The sequence below is a fragment of the Erinaceus europaeus genome, chromosome 23, assembly GCF_950295315.1.
Source record: "Erinaceus europaeus chromosome 23, mEriEur2.1, whole genome shotgun sequence".
Classification (NCBI taxonomy): Eukaryota; Metazoa; Chordata; class Mammalia; order Eulipotyphla; family Erinaceidae; genus Erinaceus; species Erinaceus europaeus.
In genome coordinates, this window is record NC_080184.1 from 6,309,727 (window position 1) to 6,321,730 (window position 12,004).

Consider the following 12,004-nt stretch of genomic DNA (forward strand, 5'->3'; position numbering starts at 1 on the left):
CAGAACAATGCTCAAGTCTGGCTTATGGTGGTGTGGGAATTGAACCTGGGACTTTGGAGCTTCAGGCATGAGAGTCTCTTTGCATAACCATTATGTCATTTGCCCCCGCACAAGGGATTAACTTTTTATTGATGAATTCTTTATGTATTTTGCTTATCAATACTCTTGATGCAGGACAAAACATTTTCTCAGTCTGTGGGAAGTATGTTATGGTAGACTCCCTTTGCTGCATATAACCTTTTCAATTTGATGTAATTGTATTCATTTATTTTTCTTTTGATTTCCTTGAAATTAAATTTGTAGTGATGAACATGTTTTCACCTAAATATTTGATGATTTTTAGCAAGTCAAATCATTTATTGGTCTGGAGCTAATTTTTAACACTTTATTTTCTTTAATAGGATAGAGAAAAATCAACAGAGAAGGGGGTAGAGTGGGTAAGACTGTTTCAAACTTCCAACTTGTTAATCAAAATTAGATACTATAGACAAGGATATGGGTAAAAGCCCCGTGTCCACATGCAGGGCAAAAGCTTTCACAAACTGTCAGACAGTGTTGAAGGTGGTTCTATTTCTCATACTACCACCTCCCAGTTTCTCTCTGTCTTACCAAATAAAAGTATTTTAAATACAAATTATAAAAAGAGAAATTTAGAGGTAAAATGTACTTTTCCACTACACATATGCAAAAAAAAGATTTATATATTATAGCATTCATTATTATTCTACTGTTTTACAGTCACTGGTCTCTCCAGTACAAGTTCCTTCCTAGGTCTGTAAAGTCATTCTAAAATGTCTACACTGAAAAGAATTTTTTTTTCTTTTTATTACCAGAGAACTGCTCAATGTAAACAATCAAGTTTCTCTCCATTGTGAGGTATTTCATGTTGACAAAGATGACTGGCTTAAATCAATGTTTTTCTGTTTACTTTCACTGGGTTTCTCTCCACTGTGAGATCTTTCATTTCTCCAAAGAAAACTGGCTTATACGAATGACTACATTGTTTCTTTCTCTCCACTGTGAGTTCTTTCATGTAACCGAAGAGAATTAGAATACCTGAATGCTTTACTACATTGTTTACATTCATAGGGTTTCTCTCCACTGTGAATTCTTTCATGTATCTGAAGATGACTGGGACAATTGAATGTTTTACTACATAGTTTACATTCATAGGGGTTCTTCTCTCCACTATGAGTTCTTTCATGTATCCGAAGAGAAGTGGAACAGCTGAATGCTTTACTACATTGTTTACATTCATAGGGTTTCTCTCCACTGTGAATTCTTTTATGTCTCTGAAGATGACTGGAATAACTAAATGTTTTACTACATTGTTTACATTCATAGGGTTTCTCTCCACTGTGAATTCTTTCATGTATATGAAGATGACCAGCTTGACTGAATGTTTTACTACATTGTTTACATTCATAAGGTTTCTCTCCACTGTGAGTTCTTTCATGTAATCGGAGAGAATTCGAATCCCTGAATGCTTTACTACATTGTTTACATTCATAGGGTTTCTCCCCACTGTGAATTTTTTCATGTCTCTGAAGACGACTGAGATAATTGAATGTTTTACTACATTGTTTACATTTATACGGTTTCTCTCCACTATGCATTCTTTCATGTTTCTGAAGATGACTGGCTTGACTGAATGTTTTACTACATTGTTTACATTCATAGGATTTCTCTCCACTGTGAATTCTTTCATGTTTCCAAAGAGTCCTGGAACAACTGAATATTTTACTGCATAGTTTACATTCATAGGGTTTCTCTCCACTGTGATTTCTTTCATGTGTCCGAAGATTACTGGAACAACTGAATGTTTTACTACATAGTTTACATTCATAGGGTTTGTCTCCACTGTGTATTCTGTCATGTGTCCGAAGAGTACTGGAACAGCTGAATGTTTTACTACATAGTTTACATTCATAGGGTTTCTCCCCGCTGTGAGTTCTTTCATGTAATCGAAGATTACTGGAACGTCTGAATGTTTTATTACATTGTTTACATTCATAGGGTTTCTCTCCAGTGTGAATTCTTTCATGTGTCCGAAGAGTACTGGAACAACTGAATGTTTTACTACATAGTTTACATTCATAGGGTTTCTCTCCAGTGTGAATTCTTTCATGTGTCCGAAGATTACTGGAACAACTGAATGTTTTACTACATTGTTTACATTCATAGGGCTTCTCTCCACTGTGAGTCCGTTCATGTGTCCGAAGATTACTGGAACAACTGAATGTTTTACTACATTGTTTACACTCATAGGGCTTCTCTCCACTGTGAATTCTTTCATGTTTTTGAAGATGAATAGAATAAGTGAATAATTTGTTGTATACTTCACATTCTTGAGATTTTCTACCATTATGATTTTCTTTGGCCTCAAAGATATTCATTGCTGTATTACTGTAAAATAATTAACAATTAATTAATGACATTTTAATGAATAAAACTGTAATTGATTATATTATAAAATGCAGGACATTATTTGACTTAATAAGCCACAAAAATCAGACATTATCAATAGATTTGACTAAAAATGTTTACTGAAAAAAATCACAAATATTCAAATTATAAAAAAGATCTCAAGTTAAAAGTAAAGTTAAAAAATGGTAAAAAGGGGTTGGGCAGTGGTGCACCCGGCTGAGCGCACATGCTAAAATGCACAAGGACCGGGGTTTAAGCCCCCAGTCCCCACCTGCATGGGGAAAGCTTTGTGAGGGGTGAAGTAGAACTGCCAGAGTCTGTCTCTCTCCTTCTCTATCTGCCCACTATCTCCATTACTATTTAACATTGTGTTGGAAGTTCTTACATTAAAGATATTTTTGTTGTTTCCAAGTGTACTATTTTATAAATACTAAGCATCTTTGCCCTCTTTTAAAAGGTTGTTACATGTGAGAATGATTTTCATATGAAGTGGAGAAAAGACAGATAATGTAGAACATTATTATGGTCCTTTTGTTGTCAGTGACTCATATGGGAACTTCAGTCATGTACATCACATACATCATATTTGATGTCACTTGTCCAACAATTTTATACCTATACATGAAGTATTTTTTAATGAAATACTTTAAAAGTTAACCTATTTGTGGCAGTGATGATAAATTTTATTTTCTTAATAAATTGTATTAAAATGGGTGCTATGCAATTGTTAAGTCAGTATAGAGCACAGTTAAGAACCCATGAGTCTACTTACACAGGGAAACCATGCAGGCACTAGATCTCAGTCAATTACATAGATACAAAGTTTTTGAAAACACAGTAGCTTTCTGGGTGGTACATCATGTTTTATTTTAAATGTATCTCTCACCTTTGTTTACTCCCATGCAAGTTATTCTGCTCTTTGGTGGAATGTTCTTGTACTTCTAAAATTACAAAATATAAAAAGTTAAAAATTATAAAATAGTTTGAATTTTTGATCTATCATGAGTCACAATCAAACCTTGCTCACTTAACAGTGTCTCCATTTCTACACTGGTGAACAAAAAGTGATTTGTCTTCTAGTTGAAAAATTAAGGATATCATAGTTACTTACCTATTGCAAGAAAATTCCTGAAGTTTTCCCACATCACATCTCTGTAGAGTTTCTTCTCTGCAGGATTTAATAGTGCCCACTCCTCTTGAGTGAATATCACAGTTACATCTTCATAAGTCACTGAGGCCTAAAAAATGTGCAATGTGTTTATGTGAGAAGATACCTCAGAGTGACAGCAGATTAGCCATTCAGTCTCTACTTTATGAAGTCTGTGAGTGATTGACTCATCTGCAAACATGTCTTTGGTGACTTGAAAATCAAATACCTCATAATCATGGCCTAGAAGTTGGTATATAAATTAGAAGACTAAACACTCTTTCATGAGGCCCAGAGTACAATCCCTAGCATCTCTTGTGACAGTGATATCCATATTCAACCCCTTTATAGTTTTGTGATTAGTAAATGATAAAACCTTAGTGGTTGTGTGGGAGTAGAACTTATAGGGTGCTCATGTTGCCATATAAAAGGATCTAGAGGGAGTTGGGTGGTGATGCAGAGCGTTAAGTGCACGCGGCACTTCTATCTGCAAAAGATAAAACATTTTCAACAGTTCTATGCCACTAATCAAGATAAGAATTGTTCATCCCACATAGAATACCTGGGAAGAGAGACAAAGAAGGCTAAGGGGTCAATTGGTGGCACACTTGGTTAAGTGTTCACTTTATAGTGTGCAAAGACCCAGTTCAAGTCCCTTGTTCCCACCTATAGGAGGAAAGCTTCTTGAATTGTGAAGCAGGGCTGCAGGTGTCTCTCTCTTTCTTTCCCTTCCTATCTCCCCTGCCCCATCCATTTTTCTGTCTCAATCCTATATTAAATAAATAAGCAAATATTTTTTAAAATTCTTTTTTTAAAATCTTTTTTCTACACTTTATTTTATTATTGGATAGAGACCGAGAGAAATTGAGGGGAAGGGGACATAGAGAACAGAGAGAGAGAGACACCTGCAACCTGCCTACCACTTGTGAAGCTTTCCCCCTGCAGGTGGGGACCAGGGGCTTGAACACAGGTCCTTGTGCACTGTAGTGTGTGCACTTAACCAGGTGCGCCACCACCTGGACCCAAGAAACAAATATTTTAAAAATCTAAAAAAGAGGAAATGAAGACTCTGAATATAAAGAAGCATGTATTCAAATGAAACTCATTTGTGCATGATTCCACTATTCCTGGTGGAATGACTGATTTTAACACCAGAGTAACACTCATGAAGTTTCCCTTTTCATGTCTATATGTATTGTCAGTGCTTGAAAATAAATATCTGGGTATGACAAAGTTGCACTTTACAACATGAGTTATATCTTGGTATTCAAAAATTATTTAACAGGGTCTTTCTGGTGGGATACCAAGTAGAGACCACAAATGATCATCTGTGAGATCCCAAATGTGGTCAAGACTCAAGTTTCCAACAGCTGTAGAGGGAAGTCTCACAACTATATGTGTTTCATCCCCCCATTTATCTTACCTATTTATATCTGTATCTATCTATATCTATATATAACATGACATTCAAGAATGGTGACACTGAGTCCCAGTGATAATACTAATTGGAAAATAAGAGTTTTAAGAGTAAGTGGCTGAGGATATGGCATAGTGGTTATGTAAAATGCTTCAATACTTGAGGCTTTTAATCTCCAGCATCATGATAAGCCAGAATTGAGCAGTACTCTGTTCTCCCCCCCAATTAAAATAAATTAAAATAAAGGAATTTTGCTTCCCCAGACCTCTGCCCCACTAAGGAAAGAGTGAGACAGGCTGGGAGTATGGATTGACCTGTTAATGCCCATATTCAGTGGGGAAGCATTTACAGAAACTAGACCTCCCACCTTCCATACCCAATAATGACCCTGGGTCCATACTCCCAGAGGGATAAAGAATATAGAAAAGCTGTCAGGGGAGAGGATGGGATTCGGCATTCTGGTGGTGGGAATTGTATGGAACTTTTATCCTATGGTCTTGTCAGTGTTTCCATTTTATAAATAAAAATACAATAATAATAATAATAATAGAGTAAGTGAAAAGAGAAATACAAGGGTGGGGGAGATAACATAAAGTTTCTGCCTGAGGCTCTCAGGTCCCAGGTTCTATTCCCTGACTCACCATAAGCCAGGCATGATCAGTGCCCTGGCAGAAAGAGAAAGAGACAGACAGACAGAAAGAAATATGATGGGCAAAACAGAAACAGTAAATTAAACATGTATAAATTAAAATACAACTTATTCAAGAGGAAAGAGAAACAGACCTTGATGTGGGGCAAGTCACTTACCCAAGAAACTGCCATCTCTTTCTCTTTCCCTGAATGTCTTTCAGGCCAGAAAATGAAAGATAAATTACAGCAATAGCTTGAGGCTCTGTTTTAAATACAGCAGCACAGCTTCTTCACTGGACAGTATGGCACCTATATGGAAGATATTGTAATGAATAAAAGGTACAATACCCTAGCTTTTCAATGTAAAAAGAAGAGATTATGGAAACATTTAGTGTGTTATCCTGCCTATTAGGACCATTACAAAGCCCACAAATTCTATTGACATCTCTTCCCAACCCTTTTTCTACAACAAAAGCATCCACAAAACTGTAGTAAAACCTCTATTAGTCTTCTTGCTTAACTCAAGTCTCACCTAAATACTGCTCAGAGATCTGTATTAAAACATATGGGGGTGGTGTGGATGGAGCCAAGATGGCAGCCTGAAGACAACACCTGGCATAAACTCTGCAAGGAGGCTGCTTTAAACCTGGGAATTTCAGGTGAGGGTAGCATTTCCAGGTCAGTAGCAGAGAAAGAATGTAGGAGAGCTCTAAAGAACTAAGGAAGAGCCCTATAACCCACTTTAGGCTAGCAAAGAGAGGCTGACAAGGACAAAGGAAATATGGAGTGGGCCCATGGGCTGTGAGTTTGGATCTTTCCACTGCACTCTAAGACAACCCCCACACCAGAGGAGTAAGGGAACCAGCTACAGACAAGAGATCACTAAAGATAATTTATCAAGATAATAAGCTCAGCTGGAGCCATCCAGAGGAGGGGGGTTCTTTTCCCAAGATTAGGTTTTTTTTTCTTTTTGACAGAGGCTGGAGCTGTCTGAGTGGCTGTATACCTGACCAATCTCTGCCTCTGATGGGGGCTGTGAGAATAATGTCCTTTGGTTTTTCTGGGTTAATTTACCTATTTTTCTTTCTGTTATACCTACTGAGTTTAACTGATAGTTGCTTCCTGTGATTGTGTGTTTTTGCTTTGTTTAGGAAGGGAGGAGTTTGTGTAGCCAATCTGGAATAGTTTAATCTAATCTACAGACTGATTGTTAGGGTTTTATTAATCTGGATTTTTTCTTTTTACAAGTTTTCTTCCTCTTATTATTTTATAACTTATTTATTTATTCATGAGAAAGACAGGTGGAGAGAGAAAGAACTAGACATCACTCTGGTAAATATGCTGCTGGGTATTGAACTCAGCAATTCATGGTTGAGAATCCAATGCTTTCACCACTACCCCACCTCCCAGACAACTGCTCGTCTGTTTGTTTATTTATTTATTTATATTAACTTTTCTGTTTTTCCTTCTCTCTGGGATGACCAAAATTAGCTGTTGTTGCTTTTTCCATTGATTGGTGATTGGGTGTACTCTCTATTGTGGGAGGAGATTGCTTCTCTTTCCCTCTTTTCTTTTTCATTCTTCCTCTCTGATTTGAAAAATCTTTTTCCTTCTGCGTCTGTTTCTTCTGTAATCACATGTGCATGTTTGTGAATTATCTTGTGGAAGAAGTTGGACTCTGAGTGGATTCTCTCTATTATCTCCTTTCTTTTCTCTTCATTCCATCATCTCTAGAATTTACAGTTGATTATTGTAATTGTCTATTCTTGCTTTGTCTTTGTGGTTTAGATTTTTTGTTCTTTTGTTTTTGGAGTGGAGGTGTTGCTTGGCTAACTGGTTTTAGTTGAACTGCATTAATCTTTGTTTCTGTTGATATTATTATATTTTCTGAGGCTTGCGATTTTATCTGTGAAAGGTCTTTGGTTTGGTGTGGCTTGTACACACAAAACACAACAAATGAATGTCAACAGACAGGAGAGAAAAATACAAACCACAGCAGTTTTAAAAAATGGTCAAATATACAACAGTTAAACCAGCTACTGCAAGGAATCATGACAGGAGCCCAGAAGAAACTCCAGTAAGCCAGAAGCAACTAAAAATGAGGAAAATGCTATCAGAAATAGGAAAATAACCAATGAGACCCTTAAAGAAAATACAAGCTATCTTGAAGTAATTAGATAACTGAAAGCTGAAGCAGCTGAGCTAAAAGGCCAGCTAGCAGAAAAAGCTAGTAATGTAACTGAGCAAGGAACAAAAACAGCTGAACTGAAGAGGAAGTTGAGGGAAGGGAAAGAAAATTAACAGAAGCAGAAAACAGAATTAGTCAGAAAGAGGATGAGGTAGAGAAAACTAAGGAGGTAAAAGAGCTAAAAAAATGAGAGAGAGATAGAGAGAGAGAGAGAGAGAGAGATTGAGAGACACTGAAAACACAGACATATGGAATGAAGTATGTATGAATATGTATGAAAAGAAGTAACATACGCATAATTGGCCTACCAAAGAAAGAAAGATAGGAAGGAGAGGAAAGCATCCTACTGGAAATAAAAGAAAACTACTCTACCTTGAGCAACAGAAAGGGCATTAAGATTCAAGAATCCTAGAGAGTTGCAAACAGAATCAACGCAGATCAGAAGACACATCAGGTCTCAAAATGGAAGTAAAACCACCGTCCGGTCGCCCACAGCCAGACTCCGGCCGTAGTCGCCGCCGCTGGGGTGAGGAGGGTCATGATCCAAAGGAACCAGAGCAGTTGAGAAAACTGTTCATTGGTGGCTTGAGCTTTGAAACTACAGACGATAGTTTAAGAGAACATTTTGAGAAATGGGGGACACTTACAGATTGTGTGGTGATGTGAGACCCCCAAACGAAACGTTCCAGGGGCTTTGGCTTTGTGACTTACTCTTGTGTGGAAGAGGTGGATGCAGCTATGTGTGCCCAACCACACAAAGTTGATGGGCGAGTAGTGGAACCAAAGAGAGCCGTTTCTAGAGAGGATTCTGTAAAGCCTGGTGCCCATCTAACAGTGAAGAAAATTTTTGTTGGTGGTATTAAAGAAGATACAGAAGAGTACAATTTGCAAGATTACTTTGAAAAGTATGGCAAGACTGAAAGCATAGAAGTTATGGAAGACAGGCAGAGTGGGAAAAAGAGAGGATTTGCTTTTGTAACTTTTGATGATCACGATACAGTTGATAAAATTGTTGTTCAGAAATACCACACTATTAATGGGCATACTTGTGAAGTGAAAAAGGCCCTTTCTAAGCAAGAAATGCAGTCCGCTGGATCACAAAGAGGTCATGGAGGTGGCTCTGGCAAATTCATAGGTCATGGAGGTAACTTTGGAGGTGGTGGAGGAAACTTTGGTCGCGGTGGAAACTTTGGCGGAAGAGGAGGTTACGGTGGAGGTGATGGCAGCAGAGGTAGTTATGGAGGAGGTGATGGTGGATATAATGGATTTGGAGGGGAGGGTGGCAACTATGGCGGCAGTCCTGGATATAGCAGTAGGAGGCTGTGGTGGTGGACCAGGATATGGAAACCAAGGTGGTGGATACGGTGGTGGTGATGGAGGAGGATATGATGGTTACAATGAAGGAGGAAATTTTGGTGGTGGTAACTATGGTGGTGGGAATTACAATGATTTTGGAAATTACAGTGGACAGCAGCAATCAAATTATGACCCCATGAAGGGGGGTGGTTTTGGTGGAAGAAGCTCAGGCAGTCCCTATGGTGGTGGATATGGATCTGGTGGTGGAAATGGTGGCTATGGTAGCAGAAGGTTCTAAACTCAGCAGAAAAGGATAAGTATCTTTTTTTTTTTTTAAAGTTTTTATGATGACAAAATGTGAAATTGTTCAGAATGTAATAATGTTTTTTTATCCTATATTATTCAACAGGCTACAGTTCTTAGCAGGAGAGAGAGCGAGGAGTTGTCAGGAAAGCTGCAGGTTACTTTGAGACAGTCATCCCAAATCCATTAGAGGAACTGTAAAATCTGCCACAGAAAGAGTGATGATCCATAGTCAGAAAAGTTACTGCAGCTTAAACAGGAAACCCTTCTTGTTCAGGACTGTCATAGCCACATTTTGCAAAAAGTGCAGCTATCGATTAATGTAATGTAGTGTCAATTAGATGTACATTCCTGAGGTCTTTTATCTGTTGTAGCTTTGTCTTTGTCTTTTCTTTTCATTACATCAGGTATATTGTCCTGTAAATTGTGGTAGTAGTACCAGGAATAAAAAACTAAGGAATTTTTAACTTTTCAATATTTGTGTAGTTCAGTTTTTCTACATTTTAGTACAGAAACTTTAACAAAATGCAGTTTTGAAGGTGTTTCCTTGGGAGTTAACAAGTAAAGAAGATCATTGTTACTATTTTGTATGAATTTTGCTAAAGTTAACTGTATGGAAACACCTGCTGACTTGCAGTTTAAGGGGAATCTATTCTTCCCATCTCTAAACCATGAAATGAATGGGTACTGACATGTGGAAAGAATAGAGACATAATGTATGTTTGCAATGTGTGTTTTAAATAGAATTGGGTATTTAAATTAACATATTTGTAAATTTAATAGTATTAAGATTTAACTTCAAATGAAAAAAGTCAAAATTTCCTATTTGGTTTTTGTGCATTATCTTTCAAAATGTAATCCTATGGTTTTAGTATGTTAGTTTTGCTTGAGAGTCCAAGCTGTGTTCAAAACATTACCATTCTACATTTAACTTGGTCACATGTGAACTGCTGCCATAGTTTAATTTGGGTGTAAAAAATTGTCTACTGCCCTTTGTTTAAATTTTAATGGTGTTTTTCCATTTCCTCCTACCTTAAAAAAATACATAAAAACTGAAAAGTACAAGACCACTAAACTGACCTATCTGAGCATTTTTAGTGGCTACCTTTTTTAAAGCACAAGAGGCCCATATATCTTACTTTCTTTGGTTTCATACACAAAACACAATTTTGAGTAAAGGTTCTCATATCAAGAGAATAAAAATTACACACTGTTGAACCCTTGAATGGCTGGCATGCTGTTTGTTACCCTCTGTATTTTACTGAATGAAACCAAGGATATGACACAAATGACTTACTGCTGTAGAAATAAAAGACAGTTGACTTAGTACAAACATGTTGCTTCCCAAAGACGTGATTAAAATTTTGATAGTGTGAGTTCTTGAAATTCCCAAGGAACATTGTTAATCCATGTGTATGCTTGAGCCTAAAACATGTTGTTGGTGTGTGAGTAAATTGTTTGGAAGGTCTGGTTGAGAAAAGGTTTTAGATAAGGCCATACACATCACCACCAATGTCTTCTGTGTCGCGCCAGCCTAGTGTTTAACAGTTCATTTGAGCTCTGAGTATGTGCCCTGTGTTCTTTCTATGGTAGTTGAATGTTGGATTTAAGATATTTTGTTGTTGTAAGGAGTGCTGAGCAAAACAAGCAATAAAAAGGGGAATAGGGAGAAAAAAAAAGAAGACACATCATAGATACAATGAAAAGAAGGATAAAGAAATGATTCTGAAAGCTGTGGGAGGAAAAACAAAAATCACATGTAGGGGAAAAACCCTAAGACTATCAGCAGACTTCCCCACATAAATGCTAAAAGCCAGAAAAGAATGGCAAAATATCTATCAAGCTCTCAATGAAAAAGCGCTTCAACCAAGGATAGTATATCCTGCTAGACTGTCATTCAGACTAGATGGAGGGATAAAAACCTCAGATAAGCAATAGTAAAAGAGGCAACTATCACAAAGCCTGCCCTGAAAGAGGTTCTAAAATGTATTCTATAACCATGAGCAACACCACCAAAAAAACTGGCCATATGTCAGAGCAAACAAGAAATTTTAAGTCCATAATATCAGTAAATGTCAATGCTTAAACTCACACATTAAAAGGCACAGAGTAGGGAATCGGGTGGTAGCACAGCGGGTTAAGCGCAGGTGGCGCAAAGAGCAAGTACCAGCATAGGGATCCTGGTTCAAGCCTTCAGCCCCCCACCTGTAGGGGAGTCGCTTCACAGGCAGTGAAGCAGGTCTGTAGGTGTCTTTCTCTCCCCCCTTCTCCATTTCTCTCTGTCCTATCTAAAAACAATGACATCAACAATTATAACTACAACAACATTGAAAAACAAGGGCAACAAAAGGAAAATAAATAAGTAAATTTAAAAAAAGGCACAGAGTAGGAAGATTGATTAGAAAAAACCGAACCATATGAGGTCTGCAGGAATCCCATGTGACTCAACAAGACAAACACAAATTCAAAATGAAAGAACTAAAAACTATCATGTACCACCAAAAAAACGAAAAAAAAAAAAGCATTCTGATCTTTGATACAATAAACTTTAAACCGCTATTCTCATCTATAACACAGTGAACTTTAAAAATAATTA

General features: G+C 37.3%; 1 protein-coding gene and 1 pseudogene across 9 annotated transcripts in view; one reads left to right on the forward strand and one right to left on the reverse strand.

Annotated features, from left to right (window-relative positions):
- Positions 1-371: 371 nt before the first annotated feature.
- LOC103127055 (zinc finger protein 709-like) overlaps positions 372-12,004 on the reverse strand; it is a 1,044,365-nt gene continuing 1,032,732 nt past the window's right edge. For 5 of the 9 annotated variants that reach the window (XM_060182140.1, XM_060182139.1, XM_060182142.1 and 2 more), the window contains 3 exons: positions 3,539-3,665; positions 3,314-3,368; positions 372-2,406 (listed from right to left, as the gene is read on the reverse strand). In XM_060182140.1, coding sequence (XP_060038123.1) covers positions 996-2,406; positions 3,314-3,368; positions 3,539-3,665 — 1,593 coding nt within the window. In that variant the 3' untranslated portion in view covers positions 372-995. Of the gene's footprint in view, positions 2,407-3,313; positions 3,369-3,538; positions 3,667-5,798; positions 5,931-12,004 lie in introns of those variants that run through there. The other 4 variants (XM_060182137.1, XM_060182138.1, XM_060182135.1 and 1 more) reach the window with 2 other exon arrangements.
- Positions 8,272-9,883, forward strand: LOC103127852 (heterogeneous nuclear ribonucleoprotein A3-like; annotated as a pseudogene).